The 25861-nt window shown below is 43.4% G+C and overlaps 2 protein-coding genes across 2 annotated transcripts; both read right to left on the bottom strand.

The window, feature by feature from the left end:
• Positions 1–13216: 13216 nt before the first annotated feature.
• LOC120023693 (thrombomodulin) lies at positions 13217–14960 on the bottom strand. The gene has a single exon (XM_038967747.1). It carries the CDS (start codon positions 14948–14950, stop codon positions 13814–13816), a length of 1137 nt encoding a protein of 378 aa, XP_038823675.1. The 5' UTR covers positions 14951–14960; the 3' UTR covers positions 13217–13813.
• Positions 14961–19385: 4425 nt separating this feature from the next.
• Positions 19386–20928, bottom strand: LOC120023722 (complement component C1q receptor). Its single transcript, XM_038967789.1, is given in 2 exon segments — positions 19386–19507; positions 19510–20928. Coding segments are annotated over 2 exon segments (1527 nt in total). The 5' UTR covers positions 20915–20928.
• Positions 20929–25861: the final 4933 nt, after the last annotated feature.

Genomic DNA, 25861 nt, shown 5'->3' on the forward strand with positions numbered 1-25861 from the left:
TAATATTAAAGAAGTCTTTAGGTATTGCTCGCCTGAGAGTACCTTATGATAAGCTGTAGACCACACTATCTACCAAGAGAGTTCTCATCTATATTCTTCGTAGCCGTCTATTTACCACCACAGACCGATGCTGGCACTAAGACCACACTCAACGAGCTGTATAGGGCCATAAGCAAACAAGAAAATGCTCATCCAGCAGCGGCGCTCCTAGTGGCCGGGGACTTTAATGCAGGCAAACTTAAATCAGTTTTGCCTAATTTCTACCAGCATGTTAAATGTGTAACCAGAGGAAAAAAACACCCTTCATTTGGCAAATATGACCATAATTCTATCCTCCTTACTTACAATCAAAAACGAATGCAGGAAGCACCAGTGACTCGCTCAATACGGAAGTGGTCAAATGACGCGGATGCTACGCTACAGGACTGTTTTGCTAGCACAGACTGGAAAATATTCTGGGATTCAGCCAATGGCATTGAGGAGTATACCACCTCAGTCATTGGCTTCATCAATAAGTGCATCGATGACGTCGTCCCCACAGTGACCGTACGTAATATCCCAACCAGAATCCATGGATTACAGGCAACATCCGCATTGAGCTAAAGGCTAGAGCTGCCACTTTCAAGGAGCGGGACACTAATTCGGATGCTTATAAGAAATCCCTCTATGCCCTTAGATGAATCAGCAAAAAAGCAAAGTGTCAATACTGGATTAAGATTGAATCCTACTGCTCTAACGCTCGTCGGATGTGGCAGGGCTTGAAAACTGTTACGGACTACAAAGGGAAACCCAGACGCGAGCTGCCCAGTGACGTGAGCCTGCCAGACAAGCTAAATGCCTTTCATGCTCACATTGAGGCAAGCAACACTGAAGCATGCACGAGAGCACCAGCTGTTCTGGATGACTGTGTGATAACGCTCTCGGTAGCCGTTGTGAGCAAGACCTTTAAGCAGGTCAACAATCACAAAGCCGCGGGGCCAGACAGATTACCAGGACGTTTACTCAAGCATGCGTGGACCAACTGGCAAGTGTCTTCACTGACATTTTCAAACTCTCCCTGACCATGTCTGTAATACCTAATGGTTTCAAGTAGACCACCATCGTCCCTGTGCCCAAGGAGGCGAAGGTAACCTGCCTAAATAATTACCGCGCGTAGCACTCACGTCGGTAGCCATGAAGTGCTTTGAAAGGCTGGTCATGGCTTACATGAACAAAATCAAATCAAATCAGACTTACAGTGAAATGCTTACTTACGAGCCCCTAACCAACAATGCAGTTTTTTTTTTTAAATACGGAGAAGAATCAAAAATAAAAGTAACAAGTTATTAAAGAGCAGCAGTAAAATAACAATAGGGAGACTATATACAGGGGGGTACCGGTATAGCCGGTTAGCTGAGGTAATATGTACATGTAGATAGAGTTATTAATGTGGCCCAAATGCCCAAAGCCCAAATGGGACAAAAGGTCCAGCTATGCCCTGCTGGTTTCATGGTCTTCCGACAACGATGAGACAGCCTATAGGGAGGAGGTCAGAGAACTGGCAGTGTGGTGCCAGGACAACAACTTCTCCCTCAACGTGAGCTAGACAAAGGAGCTGATTGTTGACCACAGGAAAAGGTGGGCCGAACAGGCCCCCATTAACATTGACGGGGCTGTAGTTGAGCGGGTCGAGAGTTTCAAGTTCCTTGGTGTTCACATCACCAACGAACTATCATGGTCCAAACACACCAAGTAAGCTGTGAAAGGGTTACGACAAAACCTTTCCCCCCTCAGGAGACTGAAAAGATTTGGCATGGGTCTCCTGATCCTCAAAAAGTTCAACATCTGCACCATCGAGAGCATCCTGACCGGTTGCATCACCGCCTGCTCGGCATCTGACCATAAGGCTCTACAGAGGGTAGTGCGAATGGCCCAGTACATCACTGGGGCCAAGCTTCCTGCCATCCAGGACCTATAAAATAGGCGGTGTCAGAGGAAAGCCCATAAAATTGTCAGAGACTCCAGTCACCCAATTCATAGACTGTTCTCTCTGCTACCGCACTACAAGCGGTCCCGGAGCGCCAAGTCTAGAACTAAAAGGCTCCTGATGGGTGTCACCTTGGAGTCATGATAGGAGCTGCATCAAATGAGTGATGTATTATAATAATGTTGTATTAATAGAAGGGGAAGGGCTATAAGACCCTCCCCCACTACATTTATAGGGTCCTGGACCACAGATTAGCATTATATGCATTATAAGGTTTAATATTGTTCCACAGTTCTTTTCTAGTCTCTGCCTCTTATAAGAAATGGTCTGAGCAGATGTGTGAGACATTGCAGTCAAAACTGGGTGTCTGTGAGAAAGTGCCTCAAGGCTAAAAGAGATACATAGACACAGACCCCCGTAAGAGACAAGTCAGACACACCACTGTAAGCCACTCGTGAATGGATAATTACTGCTGAGCCCTTAGAAAACACTGGAACTATTGTTCTCTCCTGCAAGTTTGTTTAACTGTATATGCATGGGCTTGGTCTCATGAGTAGAAGGTGTTGACGTAGGCAGTTACATCACTAGGGGTTGACTGCAAGCATATTAAAGTAACTTTGATCTTTTTTATTTTGCAGAACTGACTGAAACATGCATGCTGTGGCATTTCCAGAGTTAAATTAGGATATTAAGATTTGGTTCTGTAACATGAACAATTCTCAGGTCAATAAACAGCAAACATGTGTATAGGGCATACATTCATTAGCTGACAATAAAAGTTATACTTAAATCGGTATTTTTCAGGTATTTTTTTTTTTGTGTTGTTATAGTTTGTACCACTGACACGATTGCCTCTACACAAAACATTTGTACGTGACCGTTCTGTAACGTTGAGCCCTGCTGAACAGGTCCCGTATTTTTAGTAAAGCTCACAATTGCTTGTATTACTACTACAATTACAGGAAATAAATTGTACATTTTACCAGTTATGATCATAACAACAACCAAGTCTCTGACATATCAAGGTGGAGAATGGTTAACATGCACTTCGAACAGACATCTATGTGTTGTCTTCTTTGTCTTTTGGGTCACTGCTGTGCCCTCACCGTACGGTTACGTCGCGTGACGTCACGTGACGTTGATACTCCTTTGTAGGAAGGGTATCATGATTCAGTTGACTCAGAGGCTATTATTTTATTATTCGATTTTTGTAAAGCATTTGATACATTTCAACACAAATTACTAATACATTCGTTGTACTGTACACTTTTGGTTCTCTCTTATAGGAAGTTCTTAGAAGCATATAGCTTCTCAATACATTATAAAATAATGTAATTATATATGCAAAGCAATACCTTCAGGACTTACTCAATTAATGAAATCTCATTTGTGTTTTGGAGAACATGTCTAGATAAATGCACAACTTATGTTAGAAGGTTTCCCCCTGCTGGATAAGAAATGTAATAATATATACATTTTTAACTCCAAGAACAAGATCTCTCCTAAAGGAAAATTATTCTGTAATGGATATATTACTGAAATTGAATTGTATATACACAAAAACAGATATTTGAAATCTGTCCCCAAATGCACTATATTTTTACTTGAAATCCAATACGAAATGAAATATCTAGAATTAGTCAATAACAAAAAAACACTGTATTCGTTCAACTCTATCATAGGTTTGTAACTGTAACCCCTGACCTTATTTTATCTACTTTAATTTAGGTACTTTAACTTTTGAAAGTCAATTCTTGTGATGAATTGTTTTTACTTCAATGTTATTTTATGTTTCTTCAGAGAAAATATTATTGTAGTAATGTCCTATGTTTTTATGTTATTGTATTGTAATTTGTAATTTATTAATTTTTTTAATTAGAAAGGAAGTTTATCATGTGATCCTGTCAGATGTGTATTACTACTTTTTGATAGTGTTCATAAATTATTGTAGTTGCATCTGTCTTTAATTTGAATCACGTTTACGTTTGCTTATGCAATATCCGTTTTTGTTTTTATCATGTATGCAAAAATGATTACACGTTTTTTACCCTAAACCGGATAAGTTGTGAACTACAAATATGGCGACGTTTTGTAGTTTCTTTTTCTGACCCTTACCCTATTCGGGTTCTTATCAATATATTCGCCAATATCATTATAATATGCCTGTAAATCGATATTTACCTTCATTAAAACCTATATAATGCTGTGCTGCATCAGCACATGCCAACTCAATGTCAAAATTGGTGCACTTTTTAAAAAGTGTTTTTCAGTCCTTAATATTTAACTTTGAAATGTGGGAGCCTCATGATTTAATTAGGGTCCCTTAGTTAACCTTCATGTCAAATAATGTTGGGATATATTCACCTGTTCTTGACTTACAAATCATTAAAGTAAGGGAGAAATTGCACCTTTGGGGGGCGCTACGGAGCACCCCATGGCCACCAGGGGTATGAGATTTCACAAATATTTCTGATTCCTCCCAAATATATTTTGTGCTAAGTCACAAGTCTGAGCTACAAAAACACAATTTTGGGGATTCCATGACTAGACATGGCTTGTTAAAATAGAAGGTTTTCTAGGGGTGTATAGAGGTTCATGGCAGAAAACATGTATATCTATGTAAATGTTTATAAAAACATGTTTTATATTGATATGTGAGCCTTGAGAACCTCTGAAAAATACTATTTAAACATTCATCAACCTTTATATGGCCATTCAACCCCTATATCCATTATTCACATAATGGCCACAACAATACCTCTATTGCCATGGTTTTCAGCACAGCATATTTCTGATAAACAAGACAGATATGTACTGAATTCTCACTGCCTAACCAAATACAGCAGCTGTGCCATGAGTTGGCTTTCACCTTCAGAAAATACCTCTGTTAACCCCAAGCAGATAAACGCACCTGTTGCAAAATATGCCGCAATGCAGTGGTAGCCTACAGAAAGAATGCACGTAAGGTAATGAACATACTAGCATGGTAGGCTATATATACAGCATATAAGCTTTGATAATATACACTTAGGCCTATATGTATTTTCATCTATACAGTAGCTACACCTAGCCTATTACAGGCCTATAAGAAAACTCCTTTATGAAGATGTGCTTATTCTCGCATATAGCCCTATATTGCGTGGCCTATTTGAAGGTCAGTCGGCCATATAATAAGCTATAGCCTAATAAGTTGTTACCTGTTACAAATGGTAAGAGCAGCTTGGGTAGCTGGTTGCAAATGGTAACAGGAGCCCCTGCACGGCCTAAAAAGTGTACCACTGTATCAGCCCCATTTTCAAAACGCCCTAATTCTTCATGACATCCCTGGCGCAGGTTCACTGATGTCAGGAATTTGCCTACAAAGTCAATCTAAGTATTTACTTTACAAAATGCTTTATTTCCATCCCTTTTGCTGATTGTTTTCTCATAACTCACAGTAAAATCACTAGGCCTACTAAAGTTGTTCAGACCAATCCACTGCTCGTAACCTGCAGTATATCAATCAGCATTGTGCCAGGTTCCTATCTTAGTAGGTTATATTTTTGTGAACTGTACACTATATATTTTTTATACCATAAATATATCAACTGACATCAATTCATTTTGGTAAAACAACTGTCAAATCACGTGCGGCTGTAAATAGGGATACGTTATTGTCCTTCATCAGCCAGTAAGCTTCAGTAGGACACAGGGAAAGAGCCCCTATGTCCCACCATTTGAAATGATGGCGTAGGGTACAATGACCTGCTGAAGTATATGGGTTAGGTAACAGTACATTCCACACAATATCAGATTTTCATTGATACAGTCCCATTATGACCAACAACTCTTTTGCATCTCAAAATGACACAAAAATCACAATCACAGCAGCGTAGAAAATATAACAACAAACAACACAATCATGAAGAGCAAACACATTCGTCAGTAAAAAGGTCCACAACTAACAGTCTGAGTAGCTGATGATGATGTCGCCATATTATAGAACTGGAAGAAACAGAGGAAAGGAGGAAACATGGCAGCAAATGCGCTGAGATGAGACATACCTTCACCACTAGCTCTTCATCTGGCAAATTACATTTCCCTGAATGGGTTCAGAAGGTGACGGGTCAAGGGTCAACTTGGGAAGACAAGGCTGCTCCTGAGGGAGGTGGTGGCGGCCTTCTCCCTCTCCTGCGGGAGAGAGAGAGACTGAGAGAAAGAGGTAGAGGTGGTGTATGATTTCAGATAGCATAGCAGTCGTCATCTGATCTCTCAGCAAAAGGACTTCTACCTTCATCTGAGTTCTCATCTTCATCAGAGTAATCAAAAAATAGCCCTCAGTTTAATTAAATGTTTTGCATGAGATCAATTAATAACTTAGGTCATGGATACATTTGATCATAAACATGGTCTGATGTGTTTGACAAATGCATTTTTCTTTCACAAATCAGTTTTACTGCTTAATTAATAATATGTTTGAGGTCATATTGTTTTTGGGGCTTACCTGTCAAACAGTAGAGGTAGTGCTTCCTCTATTTCACACTGAGGTAAAGCCCCTCAGGCTTCTGGAGTTGCCACGTCTGTCACGACTTCCACCAAAGGTTTACTGAAACAGGACCCAAGTGGTATATATAAAGATCCAGTCCATTTAAAAAATTGGAGACCTCTTACACTTCAGTGTTGTGATGCAAAAATCCTAGCAAAATGATTGGCGCATAGAATAAAAAAAGTTTTGTCAGATATTATTCATCCTAATCAGACAGGTTTTTTACATGGACGATACATTGGAGATAATATAAGGCAAGTACTGGAAACAATAGAACACTATGAAATATCGGGGACACCAGGCCTGGTTTTCATAGCTGATTTTGAAAAGGCTTTTGATAAAGTACGACTGGAGTTTATATATAAATGCCTAGAATATTTCAATTTTGGGGAATCTCTTATAAAATGGGTTAAAATTATGTATAGTAACCCTAGGTGTAAAATAGTAAATAATGGCTACATCTCAGAAAGTTTTAAACTATCTAGAGGAGTAAAACAAGGTTGTCCACTATCGGCATATCTATTTATTATTGCCATCGAAATGTTAGCTGTTAAAATTAGATCAAACATTAATATTAAGGGATTAGAAATCCAGGGCCTAAAAACTAAGGTGTCATTGTACGCTGATGATTCATGTTTTCTTTTAAAACCACAACTAGAGTCTCTCCACGGCCTCTTAGAGGATCTAGATACATTTGCTATCCTCTCTGGATTAAAACCAAATTATGATAAATGTACCATATTACGTATTGGATCACTAAAAAATACACATTTTACATTGCCATGTAGTTTACCAATTAAATGGTCTGACGGAGATGTGGACATACTCGGTATACAAATCCCAAAAGAAAGAAATGATCTCACTCCAATAAATTTTTATAGAAAGTTAGCAAAAATAGATAAGATCTTGCTACCATGGAAAGGAAAATACCTGTCTATTTGTGGGAAAATCACCCTGATTAACTCTTTAATCATATCACAGTTTACCTATTTGCTTATGGTTTTGCCTACACCTAGTGACCTGCTTTTTAAATTATATGAACAAAAAATATTCCATTTTATTTGGAACGGCAAGCCAGATAAAATTAAAAGGGCCTATTTATATAACAAATATGAATTCGGAGGGCAGAAATTATTAAATATTAAAGCGTTAGACCTCTCACTAAAGGCATCAGTCATACAAAAGTTATACTTAAATCCAAACTGGTTCTCTAGTAAATTGGTAAGAATGTCTCATCCTATGTTCAAGAAGGGCCTTTTTCCCTTTATTCAGATTACACCTGCTCACTTTCGGTTGTTTGAAAAGGAAATAATCTCCAAAATATCTTTATTTTTTAAACAAGCCTTAGAAAGTTGGTTGCAATTTCAGTTTAATCCACCTGAAAGGACCGAACAAATAGTACAACAAATATTGTGGTTAAATTCAAATATAGTAATTGATAAAAAAAACTGTATTTATCGAAGAAATGTTTAAAAAAGGTATAATTTTTGTGAATGATATCATATATAGGACTGGTGGAGTAATGTCACACATGCAGCTAACACAGACATATGGAAATGTCTGCTCTACCCAAAATTACAACCAATTAATTGCAGCATTACCACAAAAATGGAAGAGGCAAGTAGAAGGGGAAAAAAGTAAGGAACTTGTATGTCGGCCCTATATTAAAGAACATAAATGGTTAAAGAAAAGTGTGATAAATAAAAACATATACCAATTTTATTTAAGGACCAAAAACATGACAGCTGTGCCATATAAATTACAAAATAGTTGGGAAGAGATGTTTGATGTACCCATTCCATGGCACATGGTTTATGAATTGATACGCAAAACAACGCCGGATTCAAAACTTCGAATTTTTCAATTTAAATTACTGTACAAAATTCTTGCAACTAATAGAATGTTATATATATGGGGGATACAATCTTCCCAGCTCTGCAGATTCTGCTGTGAGGAGGCAGAGTCACTAGATCATTTATTTTGGTATTGTCCGTATGTAGCTCGTTTTTGGTCACAGGTCCAGGAATGGCGGAAGAATTGCAACATTTGCGTAGAACTAACGCTACAGATAGCAATACTGGGGGATTTGAAAAGCCATAGTCAATCAATCAATAATATAATAATTATTTTAGCAAAAATGTTTATTTTTAATTTACAATCCGTGGAAGCTATGAGAATAGGAAGATTCAAATCTTTTGTGAAGCATCACAGCACAGTTGAAAAATGTATGGCAAATAAAAATCCGAAATGGATGATGTTGGAAGATAAATGGGAAGGGTTGAGTGGAGCTGAAGGGTGGGACTAATAACAAGATAAACAATGTAAACCATACGGGATCTGTAAAATGTGTATAGGGGCGGAGCTTTTGTGAAATAGCACAGTTACAAGTGGAAATCAAACTGGATGGACAACAGAAATAGAGGAAGGACTAAGAACAAACAAGAGAGAACTATTATAAAGTAGACTGTGTCTGTAAAATGTGTATAAGATGTATAAATTGAAGGTAAAAACAGAAATGTTTATCAGTTTACTCCAATTGGGGGATCGGTGGTAGGGTTTGCGGGGAATAATAATAAAGGTATATTCTTTAAAAAAGTATGTATGTCTATATAGGTATGTGTATGTATATATGTGTATATGTATGCATACGTGTATGGATATATATATTTACCCCAAAAAATATGGGGGATTGGAAATGATGCAGACAATTACATTGGAAGCAACATTCTTTCCGCAATATTAAGCTGATCCACCCCTGAAAAAAAAATAATAATAATAAAACATATATATAAAAAAAAAAAAAAAAAAAAAAAAAATGTGGCTGTCACGTTCCTGACCTGTTTTCCTTTGTCATGTATTTGTTTTAGTTGGTCAGAGCAGAGGCAACCGGAGAGAGGAACCGGAGGTATGAGGGTACGCGGCTAGCACGGAAGCCCGAGAGGCTCACCCAAAAATTTCTTGGGGGGGGGGGGGCTAAAGGGGAGTGTGGCGAAGCCGGGTTGGATACCTGAGCCAACTCCCTGGGCTTACCGTGGAGTGAGAGGGCGTTGTACTGGTCAGACACCGTGTTATGCGGTGGAGCGCACGGTGTCCCCAGTACGCGTGCTTAGCCCAGTGCGGGCTATTCCACCTTGCCGCACTGGGAGGGCTAGGTTGGGCATCGAGCCGGGTGCCATGAAGCCGGCCCAACATATCTGGCCTCCAGTACATCTCCTCGGGCCGGCGTACATGGCACCAGCCTTACAGGTGGTGTCCCCGGTTCGCCTGCATAGCCCAGTGCGGGCTATTCCACCTTGCCGCACTGGCAGGGCTACGGGGACCATTCAACCTGGTAGGGTTGGGGAGGCTCGGTGCTCAAGAGCGCGTGTCCTCCTTCACGGTCCTGTATATCCGGCGCCACCTTCCCACCCCAGCCCAGTACCATCAGTGCCAACACCACGCACCAGGCTTCCAGTGCGTTTCCAGAGCCCTGTTCCTCCTCCACGCACTCTCCCTGTGGTGCGTGTCTCCAGCCCAGTGCCTCCAGTTCCGGCACCACGCACCAGGCCTACTGTGCGCCTCAGCAGGTCAGAGTCGGCCGTTTGCCCAACGCCGCCTGCGCTGCTTGCCTGCTCAGCGCTGCCTGAACTGTCTGCCTGCCCAGCGTGGTCTGAACTGTCTGCCTGCCCAGCGCTGCCCGTCTGTCCCGAGCCGTCAGAGCTGCCCGTCTGTTCAGAACTGCCCGTCTGTCCCGAGCTGTCAGAGCTGCCCGTTTGTCCCGAGCCGTCAGCCAGCCAGGACCAGCCAGAGCCGTTCAGCCAGGACCAGCCAGAGCCGTCCAGCCAGGACCAGCCAGAGCCGTCCAGCCAGGACCAGCCAGAGCCGTCCAGCCAGGACCTGCCAGAGCCGTCCAGCCAGGACCAGCCAGAGCCGTCCAGCCAGGACCAGCCAGAGCCGTCCCTCAGCCCGGAGCTGCCGTCCCTCAGCCCGGAGCTGCCGTCCCTCAGTCAGGTGCTACCCCTCAGTCAGGTGCTACCCCTCAGTCAGGTGCTACCCCTCAGTCAGGTGCTACCCCTCAGTCAGGTGCTACCCCTCAGTCAGGTGCTACCCCTCAGTCAGGTGCTACCCCTCAGTCTGTTACTGCCCTTTGGAATAGTGGGATTGACATGGAGGGTGAATATTGGGAGGAGGCCACGGAAGCGGGGGTTGACTATGGTGGGGTGGGGACCACGACCAGCGCCAGAGCCGCCACCGTGGACAGACGCCCACCCAGACCCTCCCCTAGACTTTGTGCTGGTGCGCCCGGAGTTCGCACCTTAAGGGGGGGGTTCTGTCACGTTCCTGACCTGTTTTCCTTTGTCATGTATTTGTTTTAGTTGGTCAGGGCGTGAGTAGGGTGGGTTGTCTATGGTTGATTTTCTATGTTGGGATTTTGTGTTCGGCCTGGTATGATTCTCAATCAGAGACAGCTGTCAATCGTTGTCCCTGATTGAGAATCATACTTAGGCAGCCAGGGTTTCACTTGTGTTTTGTGGGTGTTTGTTCCTGTGGAGGTTTTGTTGCCACACAGGACGGTTTCGGTTTTGTCACGTTGGTTGTTTTTGTATTTTGAAGTGTTTTGTTGATTTTCATTAAAAGAATGAACACTAACCACTCTGCGTTTTGGTCCCCACCTTCTGTCAGCGAGGACAGCCGTAACAGTGGCTGCTCTCCCTGTTCGGGCGGTGCTCGGCGGTCGTCGCCGCTGGCCTACTAGCTGCCACCGATCCATTTTTCCTTTTCATTTGTGTCTGTCTGTTGTTGTTATCACCTGTGTCTGATTAGTTAATTTCGGTGGGTTTATTAACCTCCGCTGCCTGCTAGTCTTTGTGCGGGATTATTTTGCTGTGTTAGCTCTGTTAGGGGTGCATGTTTGCGCCACAGGGTTTTATCCCTCACAGTCGTTGTACCGTTGGTACTGTGTTAGGAGTAGAGGTTTCTCCTCCGTGTGTTTCGGGATTTTCCTCGCCTGTTGTTGGTGGGTTGGGACTTATAATAAACGACTGTGCAAACTGGAATTCCTTGCTCTCCTGCTCCTAACTCCTGCACCTACCTCTTCTTAGGAGGCACCTAACAGAATCCCGCACCGTAATTAAATGGAGTCAGCAGGAGCTGACGCGCTCTCCACTTCCATGGAGGAGCGTGTGCAACACCACATCACCGTTCTCCACCGTCTGGGGACCGCCATGGATCAAGTGATGGCGACGATGGAGAGATGGGAGAGGGGTGGCCTTCCTACCCCTCCACCAGCCACACTCCAACCAGCACCACGACCTTCTCTGATGTTGTCCGGCCCCAGCGGTATTCGGCTCGCGCTCCCGAGGGTGTACGATGGGACTGCGGCCGGGTGCAAGGGGTTCCTGCTCCAACTGGAGCTTTAACTGGGAACCGTTCACCCGCTCCTTTGGGAGGTGAGAGCGTGAACGCCCTCGTCTCCTGCCTGTCAGGCAAAGCTCTGGAGTGGGCCAACGCGGTCTGGGATGAACCAAACTCAGCGAGGGACCACTACCCAGAGTTCACCCGCCGCTTCCGGGCTGTGTTCGACCATCCACCTGAGGGTGAACGTCGGGTGAACGTCTGTTCCATTTACGGCAGGAGACGAGGAGTGCACAAGACTTCGCTCTGGAGTTCAGGACCTTGGCCGCTGGCGCAGGGTGGAATGACAAGGCCCTGATTGACCACTATCGGTGCAGTTTACGGGAGGACGTCCGCAGGGAGCTAGCATCCACCCTCACCCTGGAACAGCTAGTGGACATGTCCATAAGGTTGAACAACTTGCTGGCTACACGTTGGCGTCCGGATCGAGTCCTGTTGGTTCCACCCCCCAGCGCCTCCGCGCCAACCCCCATGGAGTTAGGGGGTGCTGCAGCGAGTGCGATCGGAGGAGGAGCCCCTTCCTGCACTAGGTGTGGTCGGAGAGGGCACACTGCTAACCGGTGCTGGAGGGACTCGTCTGGGAGTCGAGACGGCAGGCCGAGCACTGTTCGGACACCCCAGGTGAGTCAGCACCAGGCTCACCCAGAGCCCCCTGTTGGTCAAATGTATGTGTTGATTTCTTTCCCTGAGTTTTCCCCCCATTCCCAGCATAAGGGGCTAGTAGATTCAGGCGCAGCGGGGAATTTTATGGACCGCGGTTTCGCGCATAGGTTAGGGATTCCCCTGGTTCAGATGGACAAACCCTTCCGCGCGCACTCCCTAGATAGTCGACCGATAGGGTCAGGGGTGGTCAGGGAGGCCACGGCTCCACTGGACATGGTTACGCAGGGGGGTCATAAGGAGCGGATTAGTCTCTTCCTCATTGATTCCCCTGAGTTTCTGGTGGTGCTGGGGATTCCCTGGTTGGCCTTTCACAACCCCACTATTTCGTGGCAACAGAGGGCTCTAAAGGGGTGGTCAGAGGAGTGCTCAGGTAGGTGTGTGGGAGTTTCCATCGGTGCAACGACGGTGGAGAGTCCAGACCAAATCTCCACCGTGCGCATTACCCCCGAATGTCCCGATTTGGCTATCACCTTCTGCTCATTGTATTTTCTTACACTGTAAAATATGTTAGTACACCACATCTACATGCAGAAGTTGATTAGTCAATGGGCCAAGTGAAATTAGCACGTTGATTTGTTTGTCCATTTGTTTTGACAAATTGAGGTCATTGTAAATATTAAGACAGAAACTGCTGTATCTATGATATATATTTTTATTTGACCAAATAAAGTAACAAAAATGTGTCCCTGATGGATGTTCTTGGGGCTTCATTTTACAATACTGATAATAACAACAGAAAAAAGTGATTCTACCAAATCTGAATACAACATCATGGCTAAGCTCAGGACCTCCTTCAGCTTGTACATGTTGACAATTCATAGTGTAGTACTAATTATAACACTAGCAGTATAATAATTAGGCCACATTTAATATTATCAAAAGCATTAATGGTCCGTGACATTAAGCAACCAATTGTTATTTTACTTTGATTTAAAGAACCATATGCCCTTGTCTGTAAATGTTTATGCATCATTTGTAGGGTATCTATCCATCAACGAAATGTTAACTTTTATTTTGAATTTTTACTATTCATAAACCGTTTATACTTTTTTTTTTTATCATACACTATTTAGAAACCATTATGAGAATGTTCTACATATGGAAATGCTATAAGTCATTCGTTGTTTCTTTTAGACATCTTTATTTAGGTTTCATAACATTTATGACAACATGGCTATACAAGTAATATTGAACAACAGTATCATTAACCCCCTCCCCAACTTGAGTAGCTTTTGCTCATTCCTTAATGTGGCAGTCACTGGTTTCTATAACGCCTCATCATTACATCTCTGTTGGCTATCAACATTCTGCTCATGACGCTTAATAACACAATACCGAACAACAAGTATCAGCACTATGACCGCCACTGCAATGAAAATCCATACCCAAAGAAACCCCCCCGCTGTTGCTGATGATACATTATTTGTAAAGTTAAAACCTGGCGCTAAAAAGTCGCTGTGTACAGGCGTTGTTAAGGGAACACTTTCATTTCCGTCTGTTTTGACACATTTAACGAGATTTTGAAGGGAAAATCCTGCTCTGCATGAACAAACAAAACCTCCAAACGTGTTAACACAACGTTGATCACAATATCCATTCTCGCATTCGTCAATGTCTTGGCAATAATCATCACTCTTTATGAAGCCACTAGGACAATCACATTGTGTCCCAGCGCTGTGTCTGTCGCATATTACTGGACATTTGGCCAAAGGACAGTGCATTTTACACAAGTTGGGGTTTTCGCTTCTTGGAATATAGCGTTCATAACACGAGCATTTGTAGCCCCCTGGTGCCTCTGTGCATAAATGTTCGCATGGAGCCCCAGCGCATCCTTCATTACTATAGATGACGTCTAGAAAAGAAAACTCCTGAGCCTCCATATGCGGTGTTTGGCACGTGCTTTTATGAACATTCTGACACAAAAATCCCTCGACTTTTTCCTGGCAAGGTCGTTCTGTCCACATTCGATCGGTAGAAACGGACACACACCGTGGAGCGCAGATATTTACGTTGTCTTTCCAGTTGCTGAATTCTGTGACTTGAAATCCAGTTGCCCACTGGTATCCTCTCAATTTCGATTCGATGTTGCTACATCGGTCAGCTGGTAGGCGCAATCCGATCCAGAAGTCTCCCGTTACGCCTACAAGTAAATCTCCAATAATTTCGTCTGATGCTGCAGATCGAACGGTCAATAACTCTCCTTCCATATTTTGGCATTTTTCCCCCGATGTCTGGAAATCGACAGCACCCAGGGTTACAGCGTTGCAAATGTTCCCCTTGCACACGCAGGTAGTCGATTCAATGCTTTCCCCTCGCACCGTTAGCATTAACATAGTTATAATAATTATGGTTATCAAACCAACAAAAGGATTCGTTCTCCTTGCCATGATCGCAGTAAACATCACAGGAGGATTCGTGGAGGGCAAAATCCATTTAGTTATACTGAGTAAACCATGAAAGGAGAAACCCTAGAGACAAAAGATTAGAGGAAGGAAGGAAATGGAAACTGCCAGATTTGTTTCTAAAGTTATAACGTTTAAGCGTGTCACCTTCATGGCATAGATATCCGATTTTACATGTGACTTTTCCCCACTGTTTCCCACAGCCACAAGTGAAAACTTTAACCACGGTGGTCAGTTGCACGCAGTTTTGGCACACAAGGTGTTTTCGTTTATTTTAATTCATATTTCAACATAAATGTTCTAATCCTTCGTTGACACGCCTTAATTCATTGCAATTCGTCAGAGTAATACAATTTTATAATATTATAAAAATATAACAGATTTTTGCAATTAAGTGCACGTGTGTGTGTGTGCTCCGATACAATGTGTTTTTGTGAGTCCTTGGCATGCTGTCAGAAATGTCTGGATATTAGTGAAAGGAGTGTAAATTGAAGGGAATAAATAATATTTTTTTCCTTTGTAGGTGCATTGAAATATTTTGCCATTTTTAAATATCCAGCCATATTAGTATAGCCCCCTTGGAGCAAATTAAAACGTACTGCATTTAAGTATATTAGACCTTTTAAATTGCAGATGTGTCACACCCTGACCTTAGAGAGCCTTTTTCTGTCTCTATTTGGTTTGGTCAGGGTGGGATTTGGGGTGGGCATTCTATGTTTTGTTTTTCTATGATTTTGTATTTCTATGTTTTGGCCGGGTATGGTTCTCAATCAGGGACAGCTGTCTATCGTTGTCTCTGATTGGGAACCATACTTAGGTAGCCCTTTTCCCTCCTTTCTTTGTGGGAAGTTAACTTTGTTTGTGGCACATAGCCTTAAGCTCCACGGTTGTTTTTTGTATTGTTTATTGTTTTTGTTGGCGTCTTCCTAAATAAAAGGAATATGTACGCTCAGCGCGCTTTGGTCTACGTCTTACGACGGCCGTGACAGAACTTCCCACCAAAAAAGGACCAAGCAGCGTGGTAAGGGGGACTCATGGACTTGGGAGGAAATCCTGGACGGTGAAGGACCCTGGAGGCAGGCTGGGGAATATCGCCGTTCCAAGGAGGAGCTGGAGGCAGCAAAGACGGAACGGCATCGTTACGAGGGAACACGGTTAGCAAGGAAGCCCGAGAGGCAGCCCCCCCCAAAACATTTTTTTGGGGGGGAACACAGGGATATTGGCAGAATCAGGTTATAGACCTGAGCCAACTCCCCGTGCTTACCGTGGCGAGCTGGTCAGGCACCGTGTTATGCGGTGGAGCGCACGGGGTCTCCAGTGCGCATTCACAGCCCGGTGCGCTACATCCCAGCTCCCTGCATCTGCCGGGCTAGGGTGAGCATCCAGCCAGGATGGATGGTGCCAGCTCAGCGCGCCTGGTCTCCAGTGCGTCTCTTCGGCCCAGGATATCCTGTGCCGGCTCTGCGCACTGTGTCTCTGGTGCGTCTGCACAGCCCAGTGCGTCCTGTGCCAGCACCCCGCATTTGCAGGGCGAAGATAACCACCCAGCCAGGACGGGTTGTGCAGGCTCTAAGCTCAAGACCTCCAGTGCGCCTCCACGGCCCAGTGTATCCGGTGCCTCTGCCAAGGACAAAGCCTCCTGTATGTCTCTCCAGCCTGGTGAGTCCTGTGCCTGCGCCCAGAACTAAGCCTCCTGTATGTCTCCCCAGCCTGGTGAGTCCTGTGCCTGCTGCCAGAACCAGGCCTCCTGTATGTCTCCCCAGCCTGGTGAGTCCTGTGCCTGCTGCCAGAACCAGGCCTCCTGTATGTCTCCCCAGCCTGGTGAGTCCTGTGCCTGCTGCCAGAACCAGGCCTCCTGTATGTCTCCCCAGCCTGGTGAGTCCTGTGCCTGCTGCCAGAACCAGGCCTCCTGTATGTCTCCCCAGCCTGGTGAGCCCTGTGGCAGCTCCACCTACCAGACTGCCCATACGTCTCCTCACTCCAGTGATGATCCATGGCAAGAAGCCTCCAGTGATGATCCATGGCACAAAGCCTCCAGTGATGATCCATGGCACGAAACCTTCAGTGATGATCCATGGCAAGAAGCCTCCAGTGATGATCCATGGCAAGAAGCCTCTGGTGATGATCCATGGCAAGAAGCCTCCAGTGTTGATCCACGGCACGAAGCCTCCCGTGAGGAGTCACGGCACGAAGCCTCCCACGGCGACCTCCAGTTCGGAGCTTCCAGCGACGGTCCCCAGACCGGAGCCCCCAGCGACGGTCCCCAGACCGGAGCCCCCAGCGACGGTCTCCAGTCCGGAGCCCGCAACGAGGGTGCCCAGTCCGGGGCCCGCAACGAGGGTCCCCGCACCAGAGGTGCCGCCAAAGTGGGGTGAGTCAGTGGTGGAGCGGGGTCTGCGTCCCGCACCTGAGCCGCCACCGCGGATAGATGCCCACCCAGACCCTCTCCTATAGTTTCAGGTTTTGCGGCCGGTGTCCGCACCTTTGGGGGGGGGGGGGGGGGGGGGGGGGGGGGTACTGTCACGCCCTGTCCTTAGAGAGCCTTTTTATGTCTCTATTTGGTTTGGTCAGGGTGTGATTTGGGGTGGGCATTCTATATTTTGTCTTTCTATGATTTTGTATTTCTATGTTTTGGCCGGGTGTGGTTCTCAATCAGGGACAGCTGTCTATCGTTATCTCTGATTGGGAACCATACTTAGGTAGTCCTTTTCCCTCCTTTCTTTGTGGGAAGTTAACTTTGTTTGTGGCACATAGCCTTAAGCTTCACGGTTGTTTTTGTATTGTTTATAGTTTTTGTCGGCGTCATCCTAAATTAAAGGAATATGTACGCTCACCACGCTGCGCTTTGGTCCTCTTCCTTCGACAGCCGTGACAAGATGTAATCAATAAGATGTCATTTGTGAACTTGAAGCAAAAAAATGTTGGGTTGTTTGGATGACCCATTTGATGGGTTGCAAGCATTGGGTCACTTGGGTTGTTTTCTTGAAAAAGAGCAAGGTCGGGTGGTTGTTGCTGTGTTTTTGATGATGCGTTATTGAGATATGGGCCCATTGAGTGGGGCAAGAAGGGGGGGGGCAAGTAGCCTAGTGGTTAGAGCATTGGACTTGTAACCGTAAAGGTCGCAAGCTCGAACCCTTGAGCTGACAAGATACAAATCTGTCATTCTGCCCCTGAACAAGGCAGTTAACCCGCTGTTCCTAGGCCTTCATTGTAAATAAGAATTTGCTCTTCACTGACTTGCCTAAAGGTTAAATAAAAAATATATAAATATATGCAAGTACACTACACATTAATTCACCAATGGGATTAAACACGACATAAGGATCTGTTAGCAGGAAATGTATTTTATTTAGAAAAGGTAAACAAATATGTTTGCTTTACATAAGTTTTTGTTGTTGTTGCAGTTTTACAGATAATTTCCTGCAATTCTGCACATTTCACCATGGAGGGGGAGACATTTTTGCAGGTTTAAAAGACGATTTTCTGCAATTCTACACAGAGTGAGTAACAAAATCAATGGGGCCGCCTGGAGGTCAGGGCCCCTAGGCACGTGCCCTACATGCAATTGGTAATTCAGATATGAGTATTACAAGATTAGATAGCTGGCTAGACTAACTAAAATAAATTATCGATCTAAAAATATGATAACTGACATAGGCTAATTGAGTGACCGTCAGTGAACCACATAGGCTATAACAAGAGAAACTGCTGATGCACAATCAAGTTTCGAAATGGCACCCTGTGTATTCTACTACTCCAACTCAACAGTGAGTTGAGACTCCGACTGAGGTCTGTAAACCACGCACAACGTGACTGGACTAACTTCCTGCACACAGCAATGGACTGTATAGGAAGGAGTATAGCAAAACATATAAATTATGATTACCGAGCAATAAAGTAAGAAATAACCCACTGCTGGGTAAAAATACATGAATAACAAGAACTCAGGAAAATAGTAAAAATCGACCCAACATTTTTGTTGTTGAGTGTATGACGATGAAATAACATTGTTAAACCTTTATGAATAAAACATACTTAAAATTGGAGATGTGCTTTGATGAAGTACAGGCAATGATCTCAGACACGCTGTAAAAAGAAAACATTTGTATTCAGATTCTTCAACGATTTTTTAAATATATTTTAGTAGGTAATGCAATGTCTGAATATTATTTAGATTTGTTATCGTTTAACATTTCAAGAGTTCACACAATTTCAAGCTGTGCTTTCAAGTGACCCATCAAATGTGTCTAACCGAGTCTCTATACCAGAAGCCACCCAACAATAACTGTCAGCAGTGGCGATTTTCTTCCTCGCTTCTTTTTTTGAATTACTACATCGAAATATGACAATACCAGAGGTTACTGCAATGAGAATAAGTAGTGGAACAACAGAAGCAATGACGCAAATAGACAGCCAAGAGCTAAACAAATTGTAATTATGCGTTGGCCCACTCATTCCAATGGTTTTGCTGGACGGCCTGTGCTGCGTAATGTCATGCGTAATGTCGTGCCTAATAGTGTCTTGAGGTGGTCCGTGGGTGAACTGAGTCTCTATTTTTAATTCAACCGGCGATATGGTTATAGTGTCCATGGTCTCGTCGTGTTGGTCAGTGTCTCTATGATCACTTGACGTCTCCGCAGTGGAGACAACAGTCACATCTCGAACGCAGGTGATTCCATTAGGGTGTAACCGGAAGTGCTGATGGCAGGAACACCTGAAACTACCAATGGTATTAGTGCATTTGTCCTCGCATCGATTACTGAAGCATTCGTCTATGTCTATACAAGTATGACCGTCCTCGGACACAGTGAACCCCGGGATGCAATGGCAGGAGAAGGATCCTTCAGAGTTAAGACATATTTGGGGACATCTAGATTCCGTGCACTCGTCTATATCGTGGCATTTGCCATCAACCATTGTGTAGCCTCCCTTGCACCTACATGTGTAACTGCCTTGGGTATTGATGCAATGATGACCACCGCAGGCATTAATGTAGCATTCATCAACATCAATACAACCAAATTGGTCTTTATCCAATTGGAAGCCGTTTGGGCATACGCACGAGAAGCCCGTTGGTCCTGTTACACATTGGTACTGGCATGGAGAACTGTGACAATATTCCTTTAGGCCACATGATACTGTGTCCTGTCCTAACACATAACCGTCCTTGCATCCACAACGGACACCACCAGCGTCACTATCAACGCACAAATGATCACATCCACCGTTTTTATACCCACAGTTCTGTTTATCTGAGCCGCAAAACGGACCAGGGATAGTCCAACCATAGACACCATCCGTTAATTTACAAATAGAAAAGTGATCACTGTCATTGCATCTTATATCAGCATATGTTCCAAATGGGAATGCAGTCATGTTATTATCATCATTTAATGGATTTGCTGAGAATGGGAGCATGTAATTCACTTGCTCTCCTCCTGCCAACAACAAAGGTTTACACATTCCCTTGAAATAGAATTTGCACGAGTAAAAAGCCTTGTCTTTGCAAGATCCATCCGTCCATTTCAATTCATTGCGACTCCATAAAGAAAAATGTACCAACACGCAACGCTCCTCTGTGCAGGTGCTGCGAGGTTCCTTCTCCCAGTTCGAATATTGTGAATATTCCCCTCCAGATATCCACTTAAAACCGTTGAGACTCATGTCCCTTATAATGCAGTCGCCTTTACGCAATTTCAGTCCGATCCAAAATTTGAAGTCCAAATAGCGATGGCTTACGTCGATCTGTGAAAGGGTTGACTGAAGTTCTGCTATCTCGCTTTTGTCTTTAGTTGTTACCAAGTAACCTCCGTCACCATGGCATTTCAATCGAGCGTCTTCAAAGCTGACTCCCTCCATGTGAAAAGAGAAACATGCATTGGATGTACAAACAGTTGCTTCTCGGCCGGTGTCTGCTCCAGTTGCTCCCCACATAGAGAGTTGCAGTAAAAGTAACAGCATCATTCCCACAAAATCCAATAAACCAACAGCAATCATTGATTTAATTTATTATAGGCTACATTTACGCCTTATTGCCAAACGGACGACAAATTAGGCTCCCTATTCCCTGCCAAAATACAAGTGGTGCGAATTTGAATTGTACATTCAAGCTCCTATATCCTGTTTTTGTATATAAACATTAGATAAAAAAAATTGCAGCATATTTTTGTCTCCTGCAGAACAAAGTTCCATTGTGGAAACCAACCATTGTTTTGACTTGTTTTCCTGATGGTTACGTGTTTAGTAAACGTGTCAGACTGCTTGTTTGACCTACACCAATTTTAGCCGATGTTGAATTGCAAACGCAACACATAGCATTTAATGATTTCACAAGCTATTAAAACAATTCCCATATGAAAGTAACAATTTGTATGTAACAATTTTTTCATAGCCTATCATATTTATTTCATTTATTTCGAAATCTGTTGATTTCATTATTTATTTAGGCTACATTTAATTTATAGAAATAAGCCTTCATTAAACATTCAAAGTGGACAGACAATAACGGCTTTACAAATAGAAAGAATTCAGAATTTGTTTCCATGTGTTGCAGAGAACAGGGCCTTTTCCTGACAACCTTCTTGTAACTCATTTAAAAGCTCTGCTGAATTGAGAGCCCTTGAAAAAAATCACAATATTGGACTAGATGGTAATTTTAGAAGTAAAGCTGTGGGGCTTGGAAGTTTAACAAGTTTTATGGTAACACTTTACTTGACACCCAGCATCATAACACATTATGACATGGTCATAACCATAACTTGTCATAACCTGTCATAATATGGTCATATTACTGTTATGACAGTTATATTTACACCTTCATTCAAACGTGTTTTCTCCCTGCCAAGAAGTCTCCTTCCGTTTGAACGTTTGTTTCTTAAGTCCTTTGTTTCAGTTGATATTAATTCTTTACAGTCATGTTTTTTTTTTTTCATTCATATTTTAAGTAACTTGCAGAAAAAACACTTTATGACACGGTGTCACTTTACTTGGACTAAGATAATACACTTTATGACTGTGAAAAATTATTATGACATCATCAACAAATAAGCCAAAAAGGCAGATCAAGTACATGTTCATGTTCTTATGTCAATCATCAGTCTAAAAGAGGGTGTCTTGTCCTGCTCCTGAAATCTGCTTCTGCATTCAACCCGGTATTCAGCAACAGAGCATTGGGGTGGGTGCATGTCTGACATCAATTTGTGCGCAATAATAATTTAACATGGTCAATTTCAGAAACTGTTATAGAACATAAACATACCGTTCACTTGTAGGTTACGGTGTAATGGAATGTTATGACCATATTACGACAGGTTATGACAGGTTAGGTCAGCCGTTATCACATGGTTATGACTTTGTCTTAAGGTGTTATGACACTGTGTGTCAAGTAAAGTGTTACCAGTTTTACTTGAATCATATTTTTTGAATAGTGAAATAATTTCAAATGCCCGTCCATAGTCAGTAGTGGTCAATAGTTTTTGGTCAGTAGTTGTGGTCAGTAGTTGTGTGGTTGTGGTCAGTAGTTGTGTGGTTGTGGTCAGTAGTTGTGGTTCAGCAGTTTTGTGGTTCAGTAGTTATGTGGTTCAGTAGTTATGTGGTTCAGTAGTTATGTGGTTCAGTAGTTGTGTGGTTCAGTAGTTGTGTGGTTCAGTAGTTGTGTGGTTCAGTAGTTGTGTGGTTCAGTAGTTGTGGTTCAGTAGTTGTGTGGTTCAGTAGTTGTGTGGTTCAGTAGTTGTGGTTCAGTAGTTGTGGTTCAGTAGTTGTGTGGTTCAGTAGTTGTGTGGTTCAGTAGTTGTGTGGGTCAGTAGTTGTGTGGGTCAGTAGTTGTGTGGTTCAGTAGTTGTGTGGGTCAGTAGTTGTGTGGTTGTGGGAGGTAGTTGTAGTTGTTGTTCAGTAGTTGTAGTCAGTAGTTGTGGTCAGTAGTTGTGTGGTTGTGGGAGGTAGTTGTGTGGTTCAGTAGTTGTGTGGTTCAGTAGTTGTGTGGTTCAGTAGTTGTGTGGTTCAGTAGTTGTGTGTTTCAGTAGTTGCGGTCAGTAGTTGCGGTCAGTGGTTGTGGTCAGTAGTTTCGGTCAGTAGTTGTGTAGTTGTGGTCAGTAGCTGTGGTCAGTAGTTGTAGTCTGTAGTTTCGGTCAGTAGTTGTGTGGTTGTGGTCAGTAGTTGTAGTCTGTAGTTTCGGTCAGTAGTTGTGTGGTTGTGGTCAGTAGTTGTGGTCAGTAGTTGTAGTTGTGTTGTTGTGGGATGTAGTTTGAGTCAGTCGTTGTGTGGTTTAGTAGTTGTGTGGTTCAGTAGTTGTGGTCAGTATTTGTATGGTTGTTGTCAGTAGCTGTGATCAGTAGTTGTGTGGTTGTGATCAGTAGTTGTGGTCAGTAGTTGTGGTCAGTAGTTGTAGTCTGTAGTTTCGATCAGTAGTTGTGTGGTTCAGTAGTTGTGTGGTTCAGTAGTTGTGGTCAGTAGTTGTGGTCAGTAGCTGTGTGTTTCAGTAGTTGTGGTCAGTAGTTGTGGTCTGTAGTTTCGGTCAGTAGTTGTGTGGTTCAGTAGTTGTGGTCAGTAGTTGTGGTCTGTAGTTTCGGTCAGTAGTTGTGGTTCAGTAGTTGTGGTTCAGTAGTTGTCTGTTTCAGTAGTTGCGGTCAGTAGTTGTCGTCAGCAGTTGTGTGTGTGAGTAGTTGCGGTCAGTGGTTGTGTGGTTGTGGTCAGTAGTTTCGGTCAGTAGTTGTGTGGTTGTGGTCAGTAGTTGTGGTCAGTAGTTTCGGTCAGTAGTTGTGGTCAGTAGTTGTAGTCTGTAGTTTCGGTCAGTAGTTGTGTGGTTGTGGTCAGTAGTTGTGGTCAGTAGTTGTGGTCAGTGGTTTCGGTCAGTAGTTGTGTGGTTGTGGTCAGTAGTTGTGGTCAGTAGTTGTGGTCAGTAGTTGTAGTCTGTAGTTTCGGTCAGTAGTTGTGTTGTTGTGGGATGTAGATGGAGTCAGTCGTTGTGTGGTTTAGTAGTTGTGTGGTTCAGTAGTTGTGGTCAGTATTTGTATGGTTGTTGTCAGTAGCTGTGATCAGTAGTGGTCAGTAGTTGTGTAGTTGTGGTCAGTAGTTGTGGTTCAGTAAATGTGGTCAGTAGTTGTGGTCAGTAGTTGTGGTTCAGTAGTTGTGTGTTTCAGTAGTTGCGGTCAGTAGTTGTCGTCAGCAGTTGTGTGTGTCAGTTGCGGTCAGTGGTTGTGTGGTTGTGGTCAGTAGTTTCAGTCAGTAGTTGTGTGGTTGTGGTCAGTAGTTGTGGTCAGTAGTTGTGGTCAGTAGTTGTAGTCTGTAGTTTCGGTCAGTAGTTGTGTGGTTGTGGTCAGTAGTTGTGGTCAGTAGTTGTGGTCAGTAGTTGTGGTCAGTAGTTGTGGTCAGTAGTTGTAGTCTGTAGTTTCGGTCAGTAGTTGTGTGGTTGTGGTCAGTAGTTGTGGTCAGTAGTTGTGGTCAGTAGTTGTAGTCTGTAGTTTCGGTCAGTAGTTGTGTTGTTGTGGGATGTAGTTTGAGTCAGTCGTTGTGTGGTTTAGTAGTTGTGTGGTTCAGTAGTTGTGGTCAGTATTTGTATGGTTGTTGTCAGTAGCTGTGATCAGTAGTGGTCAGTAGTTGTGTGGTTGTGGTCAGTAGTTGTGGTCAGTAGTTGTGGTCAGTAGTTGTAGTCTGTAGTTTCGGTCAGTAGTTGTGTGGTTGTGGTCAGTAGTTGTGGTCAGTAGTTGTAGTCTGTAGTTTCGGTCAGTAGTTGTGTGGTTGTGGTCAGTAGTTGTGGTCAGTAGTTGTGGTCAGTAGTTGTGGTCAGTAGTTGTGTGGCTCAGTAGTTGTGGTCAGTAGTTGTGTGGCTCAGTAGTTGTGGTCAGTAGTTGTGTGACTCAGTAGTTGTAGTCGGTAGTTGTGTGGTTCAGTAGTTGTGGTAAGTAGTTGTTGTCAGTAGTTGTGGTCAGTAGTTGTGTGGCTCAGTAGTTGTGGTCAGTAGTTGTGTGACTCAGTAGTTGTGGTCAGTAGTTGTAGTCGGTAGTTGTGTGGTTCAGTAGTTGTGGTAAGTAGTTGTGGTCTGTATTTGCGGTCAGTAGTGGTCATCAGTAGTTGTGTGGTTGTGGTCAGTAGTTGTGTGGTTCAGTAGTCGTGTGCCCTCCAATTAGTACGATATGTATTAGGTATCTTGTTTATTTTATGTTATTGTTATGTGTCTATGGTCCATGGATATGGGTTAGGTTAAAGGGTTAAGGTTAGGGTTAGGGGAAGGGTTAGCTAACATGCTAAGTAGTTGCAAAGTAGTAAGTAGTTGAAAAGTTAATAAAATGCAGAAGTTGTCCTTGATGAGATTTGAACACCCAACATTTGGGTTGCTAGACGTTCACGTTATATGATTTTGCCTTAATTGTGTAACCATACCAAACATAACATTTCATACTATTTTCAGTGTCCCGGATTAACATTTACTATGTTACGTCTAGTCTATGAGACCAGGCTGCATACACAGGCCCGATTGCTTCTGCCAAATATAAGGCCCTGCCTGAAACCCAAAATCAGAAATAACTTCCTCAATTAGTAAATCAATTTGCTGCTCCTCTCTGTCTGTCACTCAATCACTCCCGCACACACTCTGCTCATGGCGACTCTGAGCGTGTGAGTGTCCATAGCAACAGCTTCGCTTGGGCTGCTCTGCTCGATGTAGAGATATGAGAGAGCAGTTAGCTGTTAGCTACTTTTCATCACTCTAAACTCCGACAAAACTCAAGGAACGTTATTATTTTCTGTGAAATAATCTCTCCTCTTATATTTGACGAGGTTGAAGCACTTCTGACTTCATGTTTTGATCTTAGTCAGATATAACTGTACTGCGTAGCAGAGCACGAGAAAAATTACTCAAGATTCAAAATGTCAGTGGTCAATTTAGTGATACCCAAGCCGTACCATAGTTATTGA

This window comes from Salvelinus namaycush, chromosome 28, assembly GCF_016432855.1.
Source record: "Salvelinus namaycush isolate Seneca chromosome 28, SaNama_1.0, whole genome shotgun sequence".
Classification (NCBI taxonomy): Eukaryota; Metazoa; Chordata; class Actinopteri; order Salmoniformes; family Salmonidae; genus Salvelinus; species Salvelinus namaycush.

Coding starts and splice junctions, on each gene's coding strand:
- LOC120023693 (XM_038967747.1), bottom strand. CDS start 14,950: ATGTTTACTGCGATCATGGCAAGGAGAACGAATCCTTTTGTTGGTTTG.